The 25,173-nt window shown below is 41.7% G+C and overlaps 1 protein-coding gene across 1 annotated transcript in view; it reads right to left on the bottom strand.

Annotated features, from left to right (window-relative positions):
• Positions 1 to 4,577: 4,577 nt before the first annotated feature.
• Positions 4,578 to 25,173, bottom strand: part of ALDH7A1 (aldehyde dehydrogenase 7 family member A1) — a 40,257-nt gene continuing 19,661 nt past the window's right edge. Inside the window, exons 9-18 of the mRNA XM_019422141.2 lie at positions 23,896 to 23,993; positions 19,516 to 19,557; positions 18,407 to 18,501; positions 16,462 to 16,546; positions 14,939 to 15,045; positions 11,980 to 12,096; positions 11,121 to 11,218; positions 10,598 to 10,671; positions 7,287 to 7,362; positions 4,578 to 6,406 (exon numbers count right to left, since the gene is read on the bottom strand). Of these exons, the coding sequence (XP_019277686.1) occupies positions 6,352 to 6,406; positions 7,287 to 7,362; positions 10,598 to 10,671; positions 11,121 to 11,218; positions 11,980 to 12,096; positions 14,939 to 15,045; positions 16,462 to 16,546; positions 18,407 to 18,501; positions 19,516 to 19,557; positions 23,896 to 23,993 (847 nt within the window). The 3' untranslated portion in view covers positions 4,578 to 6,351. The remainder of the gene's footprint in view (positions 6,407 to 7,286; positions 7,363 to 10,597; positions 10,672 to 11,120; positions 11,219 to 11,979; positions 12,097 to 14,938; positions 15,046 to 16,461; positions 16,547 to 18,406; positions 18,502 to 19,515; positions 19,558 to 23,895; positions 23,994 to 25,173) is intronic.

Below are 25,173 nucleotides of genomic sequence, written 5' to 3'. Positions count from 1 at the left end.
TGTCTCTCAAAATAAATAAACTTAAAAAAATTATTTAAAAAAACACTCCCTAATTTTAGGTGATTTGTCACCAGAGTACTAACTAGGGAGCCAGACTGCTTTGGTTCACATTTCAGCCCCATTGCTTATCAGCTGGTTCACTTGGGGAAAATTTACTTAACTTCTCTGTACCTCAGTTTCCTCATTAATAAACTGAGGATTATCATAGTACCTACTTCACATCTTGTTAGGAGAATTAAGTGGGTTTACATTTGTTAAGTGCTTTGGAAAGTGGCTAGAACATAGGAAGTACCATAAAAGTGTAAGTAAAACAAATACAATATCCCCCGGGGTTGCTCAAACTGGGGGAAACTCACACATACACCAGGGAGGGGAGTGGATGGAAAACAAAACAACTTAATAACATTTCTTAATTTAAAACAAAAGACACTAATCTGCAATTACAGTCAAACACTGTTTTTTTTCGCTGACATTCTGGGGCTTATGTTTTACCCCAAATGAGTAACCAACTGAAGCTCAGGTGATCTGTACAGTTAGCAGACCAGAGGTAGGAAAAGGGGGTTACCAAGGGTGCTGGAATGTAAAACAGCCCATAAAAGTGGAGCATGGTGCTTACCACGTCTGTGTGCTGAGCAGAACACCTTTTCCATGGTGACCTAGACACCACAGGCAACACAACTCACGTCCCTGCCAAAATGAGGCGCTTGTTCTGACCAACACTGCCACCTACAGCTCAACACCATAAAGACAACTCAATAGTATCCCAAACTTTAGAATTGCTGGGCTTTTGATAAAGACCTTCAACAGCCCAGAGCAAATGTAGAACAGTTAAAGGATCTGAGTTTCCATTTACAAACGTAATCCACCTCCTTAGAAAGCAACGGCTTAGGGGCACCTGTGTGGCTCAGTCAGTAAGCATCCAACTTCCGCTCCGGTCATGTCATGATCTCACGGTTCGTCAGTTCAAGCCTCACGTCAGGGCTGTGCTGACAGCTCAGAGCCTGGAGCCTGCTTCAGATTCTGTGTCTCCCTCTCTCTGACCCTCCCCCACTTGTGCTCTGTCTCTGTCAAAAATAAACAAACATTTAAAAAAAATTAAAAAAAAAAAAAAGACAACGGGCAGGTAAAATACTTCACCAATGATCCAGCTAGGCCCACTGCCTGCTGCTTCAAGATTTTAATTTTCATTGGGGTGCCTGGGTGGCTCAGTCGGTTAAGCATCCGACTCTCGGTTTCAGCTCAGGTCATGATCTCACAGCTTGTGGGTTTGAGCCCCGCAATGGGCTCCGTGCCGGTTGTGTATACACAACCACATATATACACCCATCAATGAATCAATTTATACTACCTACAAACAGATCTTGGTAACCACAAGAATGCACTGTATTACACAAGGCATCAGTGGGGAAAGGGAAATTCATTTCATCAAATTTGGAGTTGGGGAAAATCAATTCAGAGCAAATCATAACATATACCCAAAGGTCAAATGGACTAAAGATCAACACGTCAATACCACAAAACACTTATGGGCCTTTCCAATACAAAAACGAAAGTCTGTATTTTACATCCAGAACCCTACACGAAATCTTCCATTCCAACTAGGAACAAAGCCCTTTCCTTTAGAAGACTTTGCAAAAACTACCTCCAAATCACCATACTCGGGAAGTTTCTGCAGGATGTGCCCCACCAAAACTACTGTATAATCAATGCCATCAGAAGGAATGCATAGGAGCCAGGAAACAAGAGTCTCTATATCAAAGAGCAGCAAAGGGATACCCACAGATGTCACTTGCAAGCTAGCCCAGGGCAGCCAGTCTAATTGAAGCAGAGGACAAAGAGCACTGGGAGAGCTGATTCCAGGAAAAATAAAAAACAGCTACCTGAGTAACTGGCAAATATTAATAGGCATGTGACACAACTCAGGCATTTGGAAATCATTAGTAATAGTCCATTTTTATGAAATATCCAGAATAGACAAATCCGTAGAGACGGAAAGCAGACAGTGGTCGCCAGGGACTGGGACAGAGGGGAGAAAGGGGAATGACTGCTTAACGGATATGGGGTTTCCTCAGGGGTGATAAAAATGTTCTGGAACCAGACAGTGCTGATGGTTGCACCGATGAGTGAATGTACAAAATGCCACTGAGCCGCACACATTAAAGTGGTTAAAATGAAGTTTATGTTGGATTTTACTACACTAAGACAGAAAAAACATAGAGCCAATTAAGCAATAAGGACAATTATTAACTCCAGGAAAAACAAAAGATAAGTACGCACGACTTTAAGGCAGGATTTATTGCCTTTTGCAGTCATAATTACATCATGACTACAGACTTAACCAAATGCTGTGCTATCAACAGAAACGAGGAATGGGGGGAATGAGAAGAGCTGATAAGAAGTTAATCCTAGGGGGTCTGGATGGCTCAGTTAGTAGAGCAGGCAACTCCTGATCTTGGGGTTGTGGGTTCGAGCCTCATGTTGGGTGTAGAGATGACTTAATAAAATCGTAAAAAATAAAAAAGTTACTCCTCACCTACTACACTGAGAACTCTGCAGACAACATCTCAACTGATTTACTGAAAAACAGCAGGAGGATCTTATTACTTAGGAAATGAGGTGGTCAGCAACCTTAGAAAATGTACAGGAGGTCATTCTGGTAAATTGGGGGGCAGTTCAGGAAGTAAGAGGAACAGCCTGTGTTTCAAGCATTCTAGGTTCATTAAATTTTTAACTGTGTACAAGTATTCTTAAAAAAAAAAAAAGCTTTGGGGCGCCTGGGTGGCTCAGTCGGTTGAGTGTCCGACTTCAGCTCAGGTCACGATCTCACGGTCCGTGAGTTCGAGCCCCACGTCGGGCTCTGGGCTGATGGCTCAGACCCTGGAGCCTGCTTCCGATTCTGTGTCTCCCTCTCTCTCTGCCCCTCCCCAGTTCATGCTCTGTCTCTCTCTGTCTCAAAAATAAATAAATGTTAAAAAAAAAATAAAAAATAAAATAAAAATTAAAAAAAAAAAGCTTTTAAAAAAAGAAAAAGCAGAGGAAAAATTTATAACCTAACTTTCTCCCATCCAAGTACTAACCAGGCTCGACCCTGCTTAGCTTCTGAGATCAGACGAGATCGAGTGCATTCAGGGTGGTATGGCTGTAGACTATAACCTAACTTTCTACACTTAAATTGTTAAAACTTTAAGAGATCAACAGATGTGGGGCACCTGGCTGGCTCAGGTGGCACAGCATGTGACTCTTGATCTCCGAGTTGTTAAGTTCAAGCCCCACGTTGTTTGTAGAGAGTACTGAAAAATAAAATCTTTAAAAAAGAAACCAAGTGGGCGCCTGGATGAGTCAGTCAGTTAAATGTCTGACTCTTGATTCTGGCTCAGGTCATGATCTCACCGTTTTGAGTTCGAGCACCACATTGGGCTCCGCACTGAGCGTGGAGCCCACTTGGGATTTTCACTCTCTCTCTCCCCCCGTCTCCAAGTAAATAAATAAAGATTTTTTTTTTTTTAAATCAATAATTTGATTGCATGAAAAGTCCAAAACTTCAGTGCATCAGAATGTGTGAACATTTTCTGGAACTGAAAACTAAATGTCCTGGTACTTAATCTCATCATATATCCTCGTAAAAACCCATTAAGGTCAACAAACAGCAGGGAAAAAAAACAAACATGAGCAGTTACGTTCAAGAGGGGATAAATAGGAAAAGGGGAGAAAGCACAGTCATCACTGCAAATGTCTACACCTAGCAGGCAGATATAATAACGTTACAGTGAAGGCAACAGGAGACAGATTTGTGAGTGTTAGGGAAGGGCAGAAGGGCAAGGAGGCACACTCCTCAGTCCCTTCAGCATTCCCAGGGACAACAAATGCCACCAAGAATGATCTGTGGTTACACAATAGGGAAGAGAGGAGTGAAAAAATTGCACCACATTGCCTTTGAGAAAACTGCCCCATCACCACCGCGTGTGGTCTTCATCACGAGTGCACCCCTCCCCAAAGGGAAGCCAGAACAATCGAGCATCCCGACGCCTGCCGGTGGAAACACAAGAGTCAGGATCGTAGGATCAGCCGTCGGGATGCTCTCTCCCCGGCCTGGAGAAGTACAGCAACACGCCAAGAAACAGGGTTCACGGCAGAGTGGGAGCTGGCACGCTAACCCCACCTCCTGTGTCCACACACAGGCGGGTGGGGAACCGGCAGTGCCACTACAGTAGCAGATGCAAGCAGTCATGAGGGGCTCCGTGGAAACGGTGATCACGAAACGCTGCAGGATCGCTAGCACCTGAAAAAATATGACCGTAACAACACACACGGATGGACACCTCCACTTGCTTGCGCCTGGGTGGCTCACTCGGTTAAACATCCGACTCTGGATTTCAGCTCAGGGCATGATCTCACAGTCTGTGGGGTCAAGCCCCACATCGGGCTCTGGGCTCCTAGTGCGGAGCCTGCTTGGGATTCTCTCTCCCTCTCTGCCCCTCCTCCTGCTTGCTCTCTCAAACATTAAAAAAAAAAAAAAAAGAAACACTAATAACCAACTTTTATTTCTTAGGTCAGTAAAAAAGAACAAAGGGGGCCAATTTAAGTGCAAAATTTTTTTTAATAAGCATTGTGACAAAAACATTTCCTTGTAACTGCTAGAAACATTATGTAGAAAAATTATGAATTGGTTTCAAAAAAAGCTTTCAGAATTCGTTTTACTCGGCTTCTACACCTAAGACGAGGGCCGCCAGTCACCCCAGCATGCTAGGAAATCGGCCACCATGTCATGGCTTTAACAGATACACAGGAGGATGGAGAGCCTCCTAAAATTCCTAACAGAAATTATAAACGTAAAAAACGTTAAGTGAAAACACTGACACAGCTTGTAATTTAGAACATTTGTTTAAAAATAATATGCTGGAAAAACCCAAGATATAAGAAAATATTTCAATCAAAAAATCACCTTGCAGAATTTTACAAAATAATAATGGCCTGTCAGTATATGATTCCTAAAAGTTTACCTCCCTACCTGCATGAGCCTTTGTTACTATTTCTTTTGTAATTTTAGGCACTATTGATTTTCCACTAAAGAACATGAACCGTCCACCTCTTTGATATACCCCTGACTTCTTCCGGCCAACAAGCTCTCAAGAGGTACACATCATCAGCATTTTGCTTAATATTCAAGGTTGACAACAGCATGCATTGGTGAACACCAGTCACAGCTATGCCATCGGACATATTACAAATACCTTTCCCACCCTGATAAATTTATAACTGTCTGGTTTTCTCATTTGCTTATTACTTCTCTGGGTCATAACCCATTCTTTGCCAGTTGTCCAAATCTGTCCATACATACTGATGCATCAAATTATCTACAAATGTTATCTTCTTGGAAGGCTTCCGCCCAGGTCCAAACTGGCAAGAGAGTACAGACTGCCAAGACGACAGGAGACCTTCAAGAGCCAACACGGACTCAACAGGAAACCTTGGGATGACCCACTCCAAAGACTCAGCTTCCTGAGAGGAGAAGGCAGATTCTCAGCCACGAACGAGTGAACGTTCCTCAGGTCACTACTACCACAGGCTGCCACACACACTGTAGTCATTCTCCCGGAACAAATCCAAGGGCAAGTGCACAAACATAATAGCTAAAGTCAACGGTCTAATGTTGCGTAAGAAACCCAGCACACTTTCATTAGACACAGGCACAGCCCTTGGCGGGTACAGGTTCTACGGCAGGAGCAAAACCTAGGTCCACCATGCACAGCTCTTTTGTGGGGACACAAGTGGACATGAGCAAGGCAAGCGGTAATGGCGATGAATAACCCTTAGTCGTTTCACACAAAGCAAGGCATTCCCCACGGATATTGCGCTGTGCTCCTCGACGTGCACGAACATCAACACACTCCCTTCAAACACCACTCTTCCCCGCACATGCTCGAGGGTAAGGTGAATCAATACTTACTACAGAAATCTTTACTCACACTCAGCCTACCAAGAAGACTTCCTTTTTCTTCTCCATTCTGTGTTTTTCCAAATTCCTACTATAGCATCTACTAGTTTCTTCTAAATTATAATATAAAATTTTTTTTAAAGCATGAACTACTAGCAACATAAAAATTCACCCAATCTGTCACTAAATATGGCTCATGTTGTGACATCTGTATTTTTATTTGTTTAAAGATAAGTCTCTTGACTTAGTTGGGGCCTCAGGGCTAAGAGATTAGCCAAGCATATTCAAAATAATGCATTTATTTATTCAGGGCAAATCTTAATTTTTCTTTGTCTTCAGAAGAAAGAGTTGCGAGAATGCCTGTGAGCTGTGATGTGATGCGATGTGATGTGAGCTGTGATGATTTACTGTCACCTTTACTGAAACTTGATTCCTTGAGCTAGAGGAAGGTCCTTACTGTAGTTGATGGTGCTAGAGGGGAAAAAAATATGAACAAATTACAAAAAGAGTAGTACACACATAATATAGACTATTTTATGCCATTAAGAAAATTTAGCCTATCTGTATATATTACAAGGTGAGATGTCCAAGATACAAGTTGGTGAAGAAAAACAAAATTAGGACAAAGTTAGTATAGATCCAGTGTTGGGGGAAAAAAAAAAGAGGGAGAGAAACACATTTGGGAAAACACCTATCAAACATGTTATTCATAGTCTTCAGGGCACAAGAATATGGGGAATATAATTTTCTTCGTTTATCTCTCAATAACTTGTACTGAACTAGAAGGAAAAACATAGATATTCTCATTCCAAGAGAAATAAAATACAATGCAATATTTTAGAAAATAAATATCTTGCCTAGTAATTATATATCTAGATTTTCTCCTGAGAGGAACAATATCCCTATTAAATGGGTCCCGGGGCTCCTGGTGGCTCAGTCAGTCAGGCGTCCAACCCTTGGTTTCAGCTCAGGTCATGATCTCATGGCTTGTGGGTTCAAGCCCCGTGTCAGACTCTGTGCGGACAGCTCAGAGCCTGGAGCCTGCTTTGGATTCTGTGTCTCCCTCTCTCTCTCTCTGCCCCTCCCCTATTCATGCTCCGTCTCTCTCTCAAAAATAAACAAACACTAAAAAACTTTTAAAGATAGTTATAGCCTTAGAAAGAAAGAAAGAAAGAAAGAAAGAAAGAAAGAAAGAAAGAAAGAAAGAAAGAAAGAACCAAAACTAAGTGAAGCAAACCAAAATTAAGTGAAGCTGTGCACAGAACAGGAAGTAGAAGAGCTTTTAATTTTAAAAGAGCATTCCAATCAACAGCTCGAAGCCCAAACCCATCCTCCCAAAGCCTGGTCTTACCAAGTGGATCTTCTCATGTACTGTTTCCAGGCATCGCTACCAGACTCGCGGCCGCCGCCAGTGTGCTTTTCTCCTCCTAGAGAAACACACAAGAAACTTGTATCTCTTGAGCAGTTTGTCTTTACTGGCTCCTACTCAGCAGCACAGAAAGATACCAAAAGAAGACCAGAGCTACCCAACCAGTGAGTTTACATTTAGCTCAGAGTATCTCCTCTACAAACAAAAAAGAGATCAAACAAACCAAATAAACAGGAAGAAAGAACTAGAAGGGGGGCGGGGGGGGGGGGGGAGGAATAAAGAGGAAACAAATTTGCCAAGAAGCAAAAGAAAACCAACCTTACCATGAGACAATGTGTTAAAATCGGAAACCTCTAGATGGTAGAAATAAAATTTTATTTTCTCATTTATGCTTAGCTATACATTATTATCTACAATATACATACTCTGCTTTTATAATATTTTAAATGCTATGGTAATATCCTTAGATTATAAGCAGTTAATGATTCCATACAAGAAAAGGATACTATGTAAAAGTGTGCCATCAAATCACAAGACATTAAGTCTTGATGTTGTGTTTAGTAATAGATACTAAATACTATACAGATACTAAACAGAGGAGAAAATAGTTAACAGAAGAGCTAAGAGAAAAATCTGAGGGGGCACCTGGCTGGCTCAGTCAGAAGAGCATAAGACTCGTGATCTCGGGGTGGTAGGTTCAAGCCCCACACTGGATGTAGAGATTACTTAAAAAAAACAACAACAACAAACTCTGAGGTTATCTCCCATATGGAAAAAAAAAAAAAAAAAAAAAAACAACAACAAAAAGATGAAAAATAGGAGGAAAAAGATAACAAAATTAGACAAGTCTTCAAGAGCTAGTATTCAAGTAATAGTTCTAGTAATTAGCAAGAGAAAAATTGGGGTGCCTGGCTGGCTCAGTCAGTAAAGCTTGCGACCCCTGATCTTGGGGTTGTAAACTCAAGCCTCATGTTAGCTGTAGAGATTACTTAAAAATAAAATCTTTAAAAAAAAAAAAAAAAAAAGGAAGGGAAAATAATTGTCAAAGAAACATTATCAAAACAAAACTAGTCAAAACTCCCCAGTACTGAAAATGAGCCCCAATATTCTAATGCTCATCACTGGCCCACTGCCAAGAAAATTTTTTACAGTGGTCTCCACCGACATAAAAAGTAGACCCCGAATTTTGTGATATGGGAAAAAAAAGAAAAGAGATCAGAAACCAAAGTGGACTGGGCTTTCCAACCACAATACCAAAAACCATAATGCCCATGGATAACAACGTCACAAATCTGAAGAAACATTACTGCCAACTACACAGGAAACGCACGGCTTGTGATCTTGCTGCATCTGGGAAACTGGCTGCTATACCTTTCCCAACACTATAAAACTTTCCCTAAAAGATACAAGTGTCTCACTGGGCCTCACCTATTTTCATACAACGGGGTTTATGTTAAACACCTGCTTTCCTTCAGGGAGTCTGGAATTTTGGTATAGGGAAAGGTTGGTATTTCGGAAAGGGTGCCTAGATGACCAGCCCCCAGTAAACGCTGTGGGCGCTGAATCTCTAATGAGCTTTCCTGGTAGATGACATTTTAGGTATTTTGTCACAATCCACTGCTGGAAGAATTAAGCACATCCTGTGCTGACTCTGAGAGAGAGAGCACTCTTAGAAGCTTGGTTGGTTCCCCTGGTCTCCCCTTAATCTCTCCTGGCATGATAATGTCATGCCACACACACAGAGAAGGAGGGTTAAGAAGGTTCATCTATCCTAACAGAGGGTCAACACATAATGTCTAAAATTGAGGAAGAGTAAGCAATTAAAACACTACTTTGACGCCTGGCTGGGTCAGCTGGTAGAGTATGTGACTCTGGATCTCAGGTTCAAGAGTTCAAGCCCCAAGATGGGTGGAGAGAGTGCTTAAAATAAATAAATAAAAATTAGGGGCACCTGGATGGCTCAGTTGATTGAGCATCTGACTTCAGCTCGGGTCATGATCTCAAGGTTGTTGAGTTCGAGCCCAATGTCGAACTTGCTGCTATCAGTACACAACGCTCTTTGGATCCTCTCTCTCCCTCTCTCTCTACCCCTCCCCCCTCCTGCTCTCTCAATCAAAAAAAAAAAAAATTGATTAAAAATAAATAAAAACTTTTTTTTTAATTGAAGTAAATTCAAAGGTAAATTTATGTTTGGTTTTTTTCCCCCCAGTAATAATCTCAAAGTAGTTGCCTCTGGTAATGAAGGAGGAAAAGTGGGAGAACAGCTTTTTCCATCTAAAAATTAACTGTGGAGGGGAACCTGGGTGGCTCAGTTGGTTAAGCATCTGATTCTTGATCTCGACTCAGATCATGAGCTCAAGGTTCACGAGATCGAACCCATCTCAGGCTCTGTGCTGACAGCATGGGGCATGCTTGGGATTCTCTTTCTCAAAATAAATAAACGTTAAAACAAACAAAAAACTCAAGACTTAGAAAATACAAGCAGAACCCAGTGAAAAAACCAATTTAGGATTTTATCTAAAATAAAAGATAACATTGGACACTTAGCACACTGCTTAGCAATTAAAAACCAGAATTTTTCATGTGAAACTTGCTGGCTTATGCCTAAAGCCAAGGGTTCTTAATGCTGTCGGGGTCATGGACCATTTCCCCCCAAAAGAGATGCCATTTCAAGGGGTCACATATCTTAAGGGCCCTGGCTCTAATGGGATACTGCATTGGAGAAAAAAGTCAGACCCTGGACAAGAACTCTGCACATGACACATAAGCTCTCTCAAGCATGTAAGACCAGGTTCTTACCGAGTTCTATTATTCCAGTTTCTTAGTCAAACTTTTCTAAAAGCTACTACTGCTTTTCTTGTGCTCTCTTGATTGTGTCCCCACCCCAAATTCCCATACCGGAAGACGGAACTTCCAATACTTAGAATGTGGCTGTGTTTGACAAGAGAACCTTTAAGGAGGTAATTAAGGTTAAATGAGGTCATAAGGAAAAAAACCCATGAAGCCATAAAGGTGGGCCCCTAAAACAACAGGACTGGTGTCCTCAGAAAAAAGGAGGAGATAGCAGTGATACATGTGCCTCCACAGAGAAACAGCCACGTAAGGCCCACAAGCCAGGAAAGAGGCTTCAGGAGAAACACTGCCGAAACCTTGACCTTGGTTGGACTCACAGCCTTCAAAACTGTGAGAAAATAAATTTCTGTTGTTTAAGCCACCCAGTCCATGGTATTTTGTTATGGCAACGCCAACATCTAATATACTGCCCCCAACGTGGAAAAGGATTCTTTACATACCAAATGCACCTCCAATTTCTGCCCCACTCGTTGGGATATTGACGTTTACAATGCCACAGTCTGATCCTTTCGGCCTGTGTGTAAAAAGGGAAGCATGGTTGAGAGCAACCCATTAGGAAATTAAGAAACAAAACAAACAACGGCTGTCTGGGGGGGCTCAGTCGGTTAAGCAGCCGACTTCAGCTCAGGTCATGATCTCCCAGTCCATGGGTTCAAGCCCCATATTGGACTCTGTGTTGACAGCCCAGAGCCTGGAGCATGCTTTGAATTCTGTGTCTCCCTCTCTCTCTGCACTTTCTCTGCTCAAGCTCTGTCTCTCTCGCTCTCTCTCAAAAATAAATAAACACTAAAAAATTAAAAAAAAAAAAAAAAGAAGAAACCCAACAAACAAAAAATCCAAACCTCTAAGACTCTAGATGCTCAAATACTTATTTCAACTAGGATGGCTTCACTTTCTTTTTTATAAGTCCATTCACGAGACAAATTAGACTTACATAAGTTTTCAAAATAGACAAAGTTATACCCAAGCCAGCGGAAGATTCTGCCCAAATCCTTGGTAAAGATGCTACTTGAAAGTCCCTGTTTTACTTCATTATTCCATGCAAACACTTCTTCTTCACTCTAAGAGGACAGACAGTGGAATGATACAGAATCCAGGTCCAAGCTCACAATGGTACATTCATAAGACGTGTAACTTTAGTGCACAAAAGTAAACTAAAGATTAACCTACTAATTCCATTTCTCTGATACACAGCTTTGTGTGTTTTTCCCTTAATTGTGCTCTGAGAAACAGAGGAGTACATGCTTCCATTCAAGCTACTATGTAAGAATTAATTTACAGAGCTCCAATTATGCACAACCCACAGATCTAACTGCTTACAGTACACTTAGTTATTTAATCCTCATCCGATGATACAGGTTTTATATTATCCACGGTTTAAAGATTAGGCAAGAGACACTAAATAATTTGCTCAAGAATTTAGTCACACACACACTATAAAACATGAAATTATACCTCTAGTGACATCATGTAAACCAGTGATAAACCATTTAAGTTTTTTAAACATCATCTAACTATAAAAAGACACAATTCTCATTATTTTTTAACTGTTAATTACGGCACATTCCAATCTTGATTCAATCTCTTGGGATTGCAGAGAGTGGACCTGGGAGGGGTGGCGGTCAGTTTTTGTCTAACCTTAGCCGAGAAGGGCATAGGTGCCTGTCTTTTATTCCCCACAGGCAGTTTTTTTTGCAGAGTAACTACCTAAAGCCTCTCTATAGGCTAACAGTGAAATTTCACATACTTTCATTTTCTTTACTCTTCTCATTTGTTTTTTCAACATTAAACTAGAGAAAAAGCAAACAGAATCCATTTTTACCTTGAATTTAAAGACATAAAGGATCGGAGCAAACGTTTCTGTGTGGGCAATGGACGCATCGTGGGCCAGACCTGTCACAATGGTTGGTTCTACGTAATTTCCAGGGCGATCCATAACCTTCAGTAGAGAAGTAAAATCACAAGAATGAAAGCATTTTGTTTTCTGCTACTTTGGGTCATCAGATACAACCTTTGCCGTACTTGTGGAGGAAAATTTAAAAAAAAACAAACACCATTTACAGGTGAATTATTTCCCAAAAATAACGTCATCACGAATGAAAACGTTCTCTGCCTCCTATCGCTCCTAAGTTAGTCAGTCAGATAAAAATAGAAAAAAGAAGGATGAGGTTACACTGAAACACCACTGTTACAGGTGGCTTTTTAAAAAACCTATACAATGTAAAAATACGTCATCTATACTGTCTGTGTTTTAAGACGGTAATGTGAGGGGTGCCTGGGTGGCTCAGGCATTTAAATGTCTGACCCTTGATTTCGGCTCAGATCTTGACCTCATAGTTTGTGGGTTTGAGCCCCACACTGGGTTCTATGCTGACAGCATGAAACCTGCTTGGGATTCTCTCTCCCTCTCTCAAAATAAATGAATAAACATTAAAAAAAATTACAATAAATAAATAAAGACAGTACTGTGTCCACCATCTCCAAATTCCTATACTGAAGCTTTAACTGGTACAGTGTGACTGAATTTGGAGACAGAACATCTATTTATTCATTTTTGAATGTTTTTTCTGAGAGAGAGAGAGAGAGAGAGAGAGAGAGAGAGAGAGAGAAAGCACGTGCGCGCACATGACTGGGGAGGAAGACAAAGAATCCAAAGCAGGCTCCAGGATCTGAGCTGTCAGCACAGATCCTGACACAGGGCTCATTCCCACAAACTGCAAGATCATGACCTGAGCCAAAGTCCAAAGCTTAACTGCCTGAGCCACCCAGGCACCCCTGGAAACAGAATCTCTACGCAAGTAATTAAAGTTCAAATGAGGTCACATGTGAGGGGCCCTAATCAGCCAGAAATGACATCCCTACAAGAGGAAGAGATACCAGAAACACAAAGGAAAAGCCATGTGAGCACACCAATATGGTGGCCGTCTGCATGCCAAGAACACAGGCCTCAGCAGAAACTCTGCCAGGACCTTGATTTTAGACTCAGCCCCCACAACTGTGTCAACTTCTGTCATTTAAATGACCCAGTCTGCCCTAGCAAACCAATACATACTGTACAAAAATCAAAAGCCCCAAGAGTATACTGTAGACACTCTCCTAACCAACCTCCATGGAACCAAATTACTAGTTCATGTCCAGTTAACTAATGCTTGCATTCGTTCTGTAAAATACTCTTGATGCCCATGGTTGGGTGGTCTAGTCTCCACTGTGTTTTTATTATTCTTTGAGCTGTGTGTTTTCCAAGAGTCAACTGTATCAACTCCCAATCCCATGCATGGCAGCAGTATCTATTACTGTAACACCACATTGCATTACATAACTTACGTACATGTTACACAAAGAAAAAAAGTAACACGAGTAACAAAAAATACACAAATATACAAACACACCTCTATTTAACAAGGCGTGTGTGTGTGTGTGTGTGTGTGTGTGTGTGTGTGCGCGCTCTGCTGTCAGCAGGGCCCGCTTCTGATCCTCTGTCCCCTTCTCTCTCTGCCCCTCCCCAGCTTGCATTCTCTCTCTCTCTCTCTCAAATAAGCAAACATGTAATGGGGTGCCTTGGTGGTTCAGTCGGTTAAGTGTCTGGCTTCAGCTCAGGTCGTGAACTTATGATTCATGAGTTCAAGCCCTGCATCGGGCTCTCTGCTGTCAGTGTGGAGCCTACTTCAGATCCTCTGTCTTCCTCTCTCTGTCCTTCCTCACTCCCACATGTGACTTACTTGCTCTCTCTCAAAAAATAAACATTAACAAAAAAATTTTATTTTTTATGTCTTTAAATGTTTTATTTATTGCGAGAGAGCAAGTGAGCAAGAGAGACAAAGTGTGAGTGGGGGAGGGGCAGAGAGAGAGGGAGACACAGAATCAAAAGGAGGCTCCAAGGCTCCAAGCTGTCAGCACAGAGCCCGACACGGAGCTCAAACCCACAAACCATGAGATCATGACCTGAGCCACCCTGGTGCCTCTAACAAAAAAATTTTTTAATAAACATTAAAAAAAAAACAGAGGTATCAGTTCCCAAATACTAGGATACATATTTTTAACAGAGCTTTGTATTGTGCTATGAAAACCTTCTACCCTGTGTTTGTTGTTCTACACATGTCGCTGCGTGTCCCCTGACAGACGTTTCAAAGCTCTATGGGAAATGCAAAGTTCAAAGTTCCATGGGAAACGTGAGTTCAGAACTCGGCACCACTACAGTGACCATCATCAGGGCTAAGATTTATGTGATACAAAAATGGGAGTACACCATCAGTGGAAAAAAGAAACCCCGGAGTCAACCCAGTGACTAGACCAACACACTGCCCAACCAAACGGTCAACCAGTTATTTTTGTTGCCTTTATACCAAATTGCCTTATAACCGATTGGTTATCCAACAGTAACGTTTGTGGTGGAAACGCTTGCAGCCAAGAGATCTACAGCGAAACTGCTTCATATCCTTTGATTTCCTGCCTTAACTGACTTTTAAAAGTAACCACTAAATACAGATTCTGATTGCTCTGAATACAAAGTCTTGTACTGTCCCATGGAAAGGTCTCCCTTCCATACAAATTCCCAGGGACTCAATTCAACAGCCATCACGACTCGGAGTTTCTTGTGTGTCCTTCCAGAAGTGTTCCGTGCATTTTATGTTGTCACTCATTGAAACACCTATTTCCCCCTTATGAAAAGATGGAGAAGGCAAAGTCAGTAGTTGGGGGACCCTCCGCCATCTGCGCAGAGCCCTGCTCATGCTGAAAGGAAAGGAAGCAAACGTGTCACTACTGAGCTGGGCTGTCATTACCTTGCCACCATAGACCACAGTGCCACCTTCTTTCTTTGCTTCTTCTACTGCTCCAAGAAACATGCTCACTGACTGTTTGGTGTGGAGTGGCCCGTAGAGGACATTAGCTGCAGAGAAAAAGGAATGTGTGTCATTTCACCCCAAAAGGCATCATTACTGTTAGAAAACCTTTCCCAATGAACAGCCCCACCCCTTCAGACAGCCTCTCAGTGTAGACAAGGAGTCAGCAAACTCTTCTGGTAAAAGGCTAGACAGGAAATAGTCAACGTTCTGCATGACACAGGCCGTCTCTGCCACAGTAGTCACAGAAGACACTTAAACCAGGGGGTGGGACTGCGTCCTGCTTAAAGTTTCTCTACATAAGCAGGTAGTGAAATCTGCCAATCCCTGGGTTAATGGAATGGCTATCAATTAATCAGAGCGCCGCACTAAAAATATATGATCCGTTTATTCATGACCATGAGATCATGCTCTAAGAAGTTCACAGGCTCAGGAGCTGGTGTGGAACGGAACAGGGAAAAACAGATGCAGCCCTATATGGCTGCTGGAATCCAAACCATTAAAAGTGGCCAGGGGACAGAGGAAGAAGGGAGATCTAGGGAGGCCTCAGGGGAATCTTAGAGCACCAGTTACGGGAAAAGCGGGCTGAAGAGGACTCCAGCGGAAAGAGTAGCAGAATGGAGCGTGGACACTGGGAGCTCTACAAGAAAGATGGGAAAGCTGGAGCTCAGGGAGCAAGGGAGGAAATGGTACACAGCCAGTCAGGGGGTGGGCAGGGGAGGAGGCAGAGGTCACGTCATGAGAGACTGTGAGCCTGATCCAGAGAGACTTGGAAGGGATCCAGGTTTCAGCGGAAGAGCCATTAGAAGTCACTGGAGTGTATGAAGCAGGAAAATGAATTATTTCATCTAATTACATGTTTTAAAAAACCATTCTGGCTTCTCTGGAAGGCAGAAGTGGAAGCAGGCAGGTCAGGGAGGGGACACTCTTGCAGCCTTCCATGAGAATGGTGGTGGCTTGCACAAGGGTCATAAGAGTGCAGAGAGGGGCGCCTGGGTGGCTCGGTCGGTTGGGCGACTGACTTTGGGTCAGGTCATGATCTCACAATTTGGGGGTTCGAGCCCCACATCTGGCTCTGTGCTGACGGCTTGGAGCCTGGAGCCGGCTTCTGATTCTGTGTCTCCCTCTCTCTGCACCTCCCCTGCTCGCACTCTGTCTCTCTCCGACTCTCAAAAACTAAATAAATGCTAATAAAAGAAAAAAAAAATTTTTTTAAAAAGAGTGCAGAGAGAAGAAGCTCGTCAAAGTCATCCCATCTGAACATCATCTCCAAGACTCACCCACCAGCCTACATCAAGCACCCAGGATCCTAAGCTAGGAGCAGACTTGACGCCCCACGTGCCCGATAACCTGCTTCATATGCCCTCAGGCCTCAGAAAAGAAAAAACAAAAAGTCTGAGATAGAAACACTGGTAACACCAACTGTCAAAAAGGAATACCTTTGAAATCAACCAGATACTCACAGTCCCAAGGGTTCCCCACACGGATCTGTGCATAGGCCTTTTTAAGTCTATTTACAACTTCATCATGGATGCTCTCATGTAAAAACTAAGCGATAAAAGAAACATTCAAGGGAAGATTCAAATAAACACATAAATTTGTCAACAATGTGTGATTTTTATTAATAGTACTAATTTATAGTTCATACTAGTTCTTAGACACTGTGACCTCTGAAAACAAAAGCAAACAGAAGTATACGTTCTTTAATTATTTAATTCCTACTTTTAATAACTACATTAAGATAATAAATTTCCACTTGGTAGATGTTGAACAGAAATCATAAGCCTTGTCTTTACCAAGTTTCTAAGGACCTGTCTGGCCAAGCTTCACACAGCAGTTATGCCTGTTTTTACTCTAAAGCATTCAACATCTTAATTACCAGAGAACCTCAAGTGTATCTGTCCCAGTTGTGGTGAACACATATTGGCAGCTGTTTGGTCTGCCTTGGTGTGGCTGTTGTGTAATAGCATGGTCTCAGCGGATTAGGTCTCCAGAGGGAGGACTCAACCAGGAGGACCGCCTTTGGACTCACACTAGGTAGGATGTGAGCTCCAAGCTATGTTCCCACTGACAGGGGTGAACTGGTCCAGCCATCCATTCTCTGGGTCGGTTTTCATGTAGCAAATGGATTGGCAGTCATGGAGAGGTCCACAGTACTGGAATGGGTTTTTCTACACATCACTGTCCCTATGAAAACCAATCTGGGCAGTGACTAATAGCATCCTTTAATGTTTAACACTACATGTAAAGCATGGACTTGTATACTTGCTCCAAGACACAAAGGAAAAGTAAAACTTAGCTGAATATACAAAGGCTTGACTTCCATGTCATTTCACATTTCACATATCATTAAAATTATAATCTTTTGGACGACCTGTTTCCTTCTTAGCATTAGTGTAATAAAGGTCTAAAGTAAATTCAACAAATTGTAAACATTCTATGAATATCGTATCTCAGATGTTTTTGGAGAACAACTATAGAAAAACAAAGGAAAGACAGATCTCCAACTGTTATAAAATAGAGAAAAAATGAGTATGAAAAGTTACAGAAAAAGTAGGCTTAATTTCCAGACCCATTTTATTCTAATTTGGATTATGTTAACCTTATAAAGAATTGGTTCATATTGAGGCTAAGAGTAAAAACACAAAGCCAGTTTCTCTGTAATTTAAATGTACAACTGTTTGAAATTTTTAATTACAAGAGGAAAACTCAACAATAATAATTTTTAAAATGTCAAATGTAGCCACACTTTGTACCTAATCAAAACTTGCTTGGTTGTAGTACTGAGTTTTCAGGACCATGAGAGCCATGAAAATCAGGCTGATACCCCACACAAAACCGAAATCCAGCTCAAATATAAGTACAGACCTTAAACTTCCCAAACCCCATACGCTGATGCTAAATCACATCTCCCTCTGTGCACTTAATAATAATGTGTCCTATATATGTGTGCACAGACTATACATTCATCCAGAGACAACCCACCTTTGCTTTTCAATAAACCACGTTACATCAAGTCTAGAAATGTAAGACCAGACTTATGGGCCCCAAATTAGTATCTTTATGTTTTACTGAAGTGTTTTTATAACGAAGCCAAGGCTCTATATCCTTTAGTGAATAATTTTCGAACTCTTCAAACTTATAGCTGATTTTATTCTCCAAGTGACATTGGACTTTGTCCATATTGTTTGAGGTCTCCGTCCCCAGTCCAGCTCCACCACTTGTAGCTTGGGCACAATCTCTGGTTGATCAGCCTTGAGCACACAAGAGTGTATCAGGGCCACAGATGTGTTGTGTCTACGGGAACACACTTTTCCAGCAATACTTGTACACCACTTCCTAACAGCGCAACGTGTAACCAAGTGGGTCGTGAAGACAATGTCACGCGCCCAACGCCGACACACTCACCAGGCGCCGCGCAGTGGTACATCTCTGGCCCGCTGTCCCCACGGCTGCGAAGAGAGCCGACGGAACGACCAAGCTGAGGTCTGCATCCTCAAAAGCTTGGAGAAACAAAACACACACCTGTCAGTGTCGCCATGTAGACGGGCTAACCGGTCGACCAGATGATGCCATCAGAAAGCTCAGGAAGAGAGTGTGTCAGCATTACCCCAGTGATGTAAGCATGTTCACACCACGAAGCCTCCATTAAGGCAGAATAACGAGCTCTATGGTCTTTACCTCAGTACAGTTGTCAGAGGAGATTAATAATGGTAGGCACCTGACAGGATTTTTGTGGGGATTAAAGGAAATAAACTCATATGAAACAGCTGAGCACAGTCCCTGCAACTACCCAGGGCTCACTAAATGCTATTTGCAAATGAACACTCTCTAGATAAGAAGTCCAACCCGAACAAACCCATCGCCACATGCTTTTTAAACTTCTGGTGTTCACCACAACAATATAGGCATCTACACATGGTAACAATGGCAATATACAAATTACCAGGTTTTGCCTTCTTATCACAAAGTCCATGCTTCTATTAAATCTCAATCCATCGATGTGCATTATCCACAAAAGGCTGATAACCTATTTTGTGCCCGACAACTGAAAATGAGAATTGGGTAAACTCCAAGCCTATGGGTTAAGTGATAAAATGCTTTAAGGAAGTGATCCTTCCCAATAAAAAAGCACTCAACCAAGATCTTGCTATAGACAAACTAATTTTTTAATATATAAAGGAATCAACAAGTTATGTAAGAGTTACTTACTTTAGAAAAACATGTGGCCAGTTTTCAGAAAGCAGAAGGAAAAACAAGAAATCATGACAAGCTACAAAGGCTCAGACACAGGCTTGAAGCCCCAGGTAACATTTCCCAGCATGAACACCTGTCCTTCCTAGTTATCTCTGCCTTCAAACCTTTGTGTCGTATCTCACAAGTGAAACTCTGAAACCTAAAATTAGGTCTTAGACGCACACAACAGAGGAGGGAAGAAAGTGTCCACCCAAGTTCTGTATGGTCACCATGGCTACCGAAGCTATTCTCAACAGCAAACAAATAAAGGGTGGCCTTACCAATGATGGCATTGTTTCCTCCAAGTTCTAACAAACTTCTCCCTTTAAAAATACACAAACACACGTTAATACCCATTTCAGTACTTAGCGCACACTGACAGATGGCCTCAAATCACAGCCTATCTCAACTGTGTTTTCTTTTTTGTAAGTTTATTTAATTTGAGAGACAGAGAGAGAGAGAGAGAGAGAGAGAGAGAGAGAGAAGGGGAAGGGCAGAAAGACAGAGAGGGAGAGAGAGCATCCCAAGCAGGCTCCATGATGTCAGCACAGAGCCTGGCGCGGGGCTCAATCTCACGAAACACAAGATCATGACCTGAGCCGAAACCAAGAGTTGGACACTTAACAGACTGAGCCACCCAGGCACCCGAGTTTATTTTCTGATTTAAACTGTAGCATAAGGGGGCACGTGGATGGCTCAGTCGGTTAATGTCTGACGTCAGCTAAGGTCATGGTTTCATGGTTCGTGAGTTTGAGCCCCACATCGGACACTCCACTTTCAGCGAGGAACCGCTATGGATTCCCTCCCTCCCTCTCAGCCCCTCACCCACTTGATCACTCTCTCTCAAAAATAAAAAACATGAAAAAAATTTTTTTAAACTCTATCATAAGGATTGCACTGATGTCAAATTTCTTGATTTTAATAACCTTATCATACATAGTTATATGGCACAGTGTCCTTCTTAAGAAATACACCAACACAATGTCTTCACCTTTCCCCAAAGGTTAAAAAACAACATGCACCCACAGTTTATGTGTGCGTGCTGCCAGAGAGAAAGAAAGTGATAAAACAAATGGGGAAACAAGTAAGTAGTGGGTGACTTTTGTTCAAGGGTATACAGGAATTTCTTGTGTTAGTCATGTAACTTTTCTCTAAATGTGAAATTATATCCCCTCCCCAACTCCACAAACATTTAGTGTAAAACGGAGCAGTCATTGTGGAAGACTGTGTAACTTTCCAAGAAATGAATCACAGGATTACCATATGCCTATCAATCCACTTCTGGGTACCTAACCAATTGAAGTGAAAACAGGAACTTGAACAGGTAAGAGCAGACCTATGCTCACAGCTGCGCTGTTCGTAACAGCCACAAGGTGGAGACAAAAATAAAAACAAAAACAGGAGCTGCAAGGTAGCAGCAGCCCAAGTGTCTATCAATAAATGCCCGAATCAGGGCGCCTGCGTGGCTAGGTCAGTTAAGCTCAGGTCATCATCTTATGGTTTGCGAGTTTGAGCCCCACATCAGACTTGTGCCGACGGTTCGGAGCCTGGAGCCTGGAGCCTGGAGCCTGGAGCCTGGAGCCTGGAGCCTGCTTTGGATTCTGTGTCTCCCTCTCTGTCTGCCCCTCCCCCTGCTCACGCTCTGTCTCTCCCTCAAAAATAAATAAACATTTAAAAAAAATTTTTTTTAATGAATGAATCAACCAAATGTGGTAAATACATACAAGGGAATAACCTTCCGCCCTAAAAAGGAAGAAAATTCTGACACATGTTGCAACCTTTAAAACATGCTATGCCAGTCACAAAAGGACAAATATTGGGTGGTGATTCTACTTATAGGAGGTTCTTAGAAGAGTCAAATCCAGAAAAGAAAGAAAGGAGAATGATGGTTGCCAAGGGCTGGAAGAAGGCAGAAATACGGAGGTGGTTTTTAATGGGGATGATGTTGGGAAAACAAAAAAGGTCTGGAGATGGATGATGGTGATGGTTGCACAACAATGAACATGTACTTAATGCCACAGAAGTATACACTTAAAATGGTTAAAATGATACATTTTATATTATATACATAATACAAAATATATATACATGTTTTTACACACACACAAACACACACATATTTTTTTACAATAAAAAAAGTTAAAAAATTATGTGCTCAGATGGCTCAGTCAGTTATGCATCCGACTCTTGATTTCGGCTCAGGTCATGATCTCACAGTTCATAGCATCAAGCCCCACATCGGGGTCTGCACTGATAGTGTGGAGCCTGCTTAAGATTCTCTCCTCCTCTGTCTCTGCCCCTACCCTGCTCATGCTGGCTCACTCTCTCTCACTCTCACTCTCTCTCAAACTAAAGAAACTTTAAAACAAGTATGTGCTCACTGCAGGAAAAAATGTTTTAATCAGAAAGTATCAAACAGGCAAAAAGTCATGGCTCGTAAGCATAATGAAATCTCTCCTCATAATTGGGTATAGGGCCTTCAAATCTCTTCAATGTTCATTTCTATTTACTTGAGATTGTACAAACTAATTTGCTCTTACACCTTTTACCTAAGTTAAGAGCTGTTTAAAAAAAATCACTGCACAGTACTTCACCATGATGGCAGACTAAATTTTACTTAGCTACTGCTCTAGTGTTGGATATATTGGTTAATTTTTTTAATGTTTATTATTTATTTCTGAGATGGGGGAGGGGCAGAGAGAGAGAGGGACACAGAGAATCTCAAGCAGGCTCTGCGCTGTCTTCGAGGAGCCCGATTTAGGCTCGAACTCACAAACCCTGAGATCATGACCTGAGCCGAAATCAAGAATCAGAGGCTTAGCCGACTAACCACTCGGGCACCCCTGGATTGTGTTTTATATTGCTGAATTTTAAGTCTTTTATTTATTCTAGATACCAGTATGTTATCAGATAAAGGATTTGCAAATACCTTCTCCCATTCTGTAGGTTGTTCTGTCCATCTTTTTGATAGTACCCTTTGAAGCACGAAAGTTTTTTTTTTTTAATTTTATTTTTTTAATTTTTTTATTGTTTATTTATTTTTGAGACACAGAGAGACACAGCATGAGTGGCGGAGGGGCAGAGAGAGAGGGAGACACAGAATCAGAGTCCAGACTCTGAGCTGTCAGCACAGAGCCCGACACGGGGCTCAAACTCACAAACCGTGAGATCATGACCTGAGCTGAAGTCGGTCGCTCAACTGACTGAGCCACCCAGGCGCCCCTGAAGCACGAAAGTTTTATTTTTGATGAAGTCTATCTAATGTTGGTTATGTTTTAAGGGTCATATCCTAGAAACCATTGCCTAATCCAAGGCCATAAAAACCTATTCCTATGTTTTCTTCTAAGAGTTTGATAGTTCTGGCTCTCACATTCAGGTCTTTGATACATTAGGAGTTAATTTTTGTGTACAGGAAGAGGTGGGGTCTTTCATATGTACATACTTGGATATCTAGTTGTCCCAGCACCATTTGTTAAAAAGACTAGTTTTTCCCTCCATTGAAATGTCCTGGCACCCTTATCAAAAATCAGTTAACCGTAACTCGAAGGGTTTATTTCTGGACTGTTATTCCACTCATTTTTATGTCTATCCTGATGCCAGTACATAGTCTTGAATTTTTTATACTGAATTTTTTAGACTAAGTTGCAGTATTAGGACATATGGGTCCCCCTTTGGTATTTTTCAAAACTGTTTGGCTGCTTGGGGTCCTTTGCATTTCATCTGAATTTTAGGATCAGCCTGTCAATTCTGCAAAGAAGCCAGCTGACATTTGGAAAGGGATTGCAATGAATCTGTAGATTACTTGGACAGTATTGATCTTAGGCTACAATAATACTAAGTTTCCCAAACAGTAAAAATGGGATGTCTTTACATTGACTTAGGTGTTCTTTAATTACTTTCAATAATACTCTGTAGTAATGCCTGTGTGAAAGACTCCAACTTCCTTTGTTGTATTTATTATTTTTTAAAGATTTTATTTTTAAGTAATCACGTCCAACGTGGGGCCTGAACCCACAACCCTGAGATCAAGAGTTGCATGCTCTACTAACTGAGACAGCCAGGAGCCCCTGTTGAATTTATTCTTAAGTATTTTATTCTTTTTGACACTAGTGTAAATGTCTTCAGAATTTCATTTTGAGAATGCTTATGGTCAAAGTAAAGGAATGCAAGTGATATTTGTATTGTATCTTGTATCCTATAACCTTGCTGACCTTAGTTATTAGCTCTACTGGCTTGTAAACTTGCTGTTTAAAAGCAATGCCTTTGGTGTATAAAACCCTTTTCAGTCATATATACGTAAAATGTAAACAAGAACAGATTTAAGCCTTCCGTTCCATACTTATTCTAGGTCCTGTACTCCCTGGCCCTGCTTGGAGCGTGAGTTTTCTGTTTTTAATTTGCCAAACACTTCTGATAGAAATAAAGAAATGTATTTGATAGGATTTCACTATGGTAATTTAGGGGGAAAATGAAATCCTTCTGAAAATTATGCTATTAAATTTGCAATCTCGCCATTAATAGCTGTATCCCTCTGTTACCTGGATATTCAAATAAACATGGCTGCTGTCCCTTCAGAAGGGATCAGGGAGGAAAAACCCAACTTTTAGATTTCATAGCCATCCCTGATGGAACTGCAATCCTCATTAAAAGGCAACACTTACCAAACCTCTCCTGCACCATAAGGGCCACCTGTTTTCCCACCTGTGTGCTCCCGGTGAAGGACAGCAGGTTCACCCGTTCATCTTTGGCCATTGCAGTGCTGCAGGGGAATAAACACAGTCACCCAAGGCAGAGAAACCCAGCAACAGTGGCACCTGCTGGAACCAGGTCAGAACATTTCCTCATCATGAAAAGACACTCACTCAAAGATACAAATATGTCTATCCCAAGGATGCAAAGGAAAGTTTTCATGAAAATGAACTAGATGTTCACAGGCAGAGCCATACAGCACAATAGGCTAACCTGGTCTGGGAGCTCTCTGTAAACTGAAATCACCTTGAGGACATTGTTAAGGATGAAAGTCCTTCCTATACATTATGACCTTAGCACTTCCTTGATTAACATCCCAGTTATTCTGCAGACCCCTCAACTAATTCCTTTAAGAATTAAAAATGTGAAGGTTGCAGGAAAGCATCCTAAGTATCTCTCATGAAATCTCACTTAATAAAGACTGTGCTAGGATTTCCAGTTACCTCTAAGAAATATAAATCAGATACTATCGATCTGATCCACCTGGCTCCTGGTTCAGAGCTTCAAAGGACTCAGTATGGACCATGCAGGGTAGCCAGAGCATCAGACTTATGTTAAGGCTGGAACAGCTTGATGAGATTATGCGTGGAGACTTCCCCAGGTTCAGCCCAGCAAACGTGAGCACGGATATGGATACTCAAAGTGGCTGTTATTAAATGCATGACTGCAAACACTACTCTATCTGAGCTAGCTGAAGACCAACGTGAAGGACTGATGTCCAAAGAAGAGGGGCGCCTGGGTGACTCAGTTGGCTAAGCGTCCAACTCTTGAGTTTAACTCAGGTTACGATCTCATGGTTCGTGGGTTCAACACCCACATCGGCCCTGCCCTGACAGTGCGGACCCTGCTTGGGAATCTGTCTCCCTCTCTCTCTGCTCCTCCCCCACTCATGATTCTTCTCTCTCTCTCAAAAATAAACATTAAAAAAAAACAAAGTACAAAGCGCAAAAAAGACTAGGTCAAAGGATATATTATTCATTTTATAAATGACATTTAGATATTATTTCACTATCCACTCTATATGTGAAAGTTGTATTCTCTAACACGTTCCCATTTTTATAAAAAAGGACTGATTTATTCATTCATTCATTCAGTCAGTCATTCATTTTGAGACTGACCAGTAGGTGGAGTAGTATGGTAACAGTGATGGATGGAGATCAACATTTTAACCACACCAGTGTGGGCTGTGA

The sequence above is a fragment of the Panthera pardus genome, unplaced genomic scaffold, assembly GCF_024362965.1.
Source record: "Panthera pardus isolate Hobbes unplaced genomic scaffold, ASM2436296v1 HiC_scaffold_2, whole genome shotgun sequence".
In the NCBI taxonomy this organism is placed as follows: Eukaryota; Metazoa; Chordata; class Mammalia; order Carnivora; family Felidae; genus Panthera; species Panthera pardus.
The sequence above is the reverse complement of the archived record's forward strand: the minus strand, read 5'-3'. Positions and strand labels throughout refer to the sequence as shown.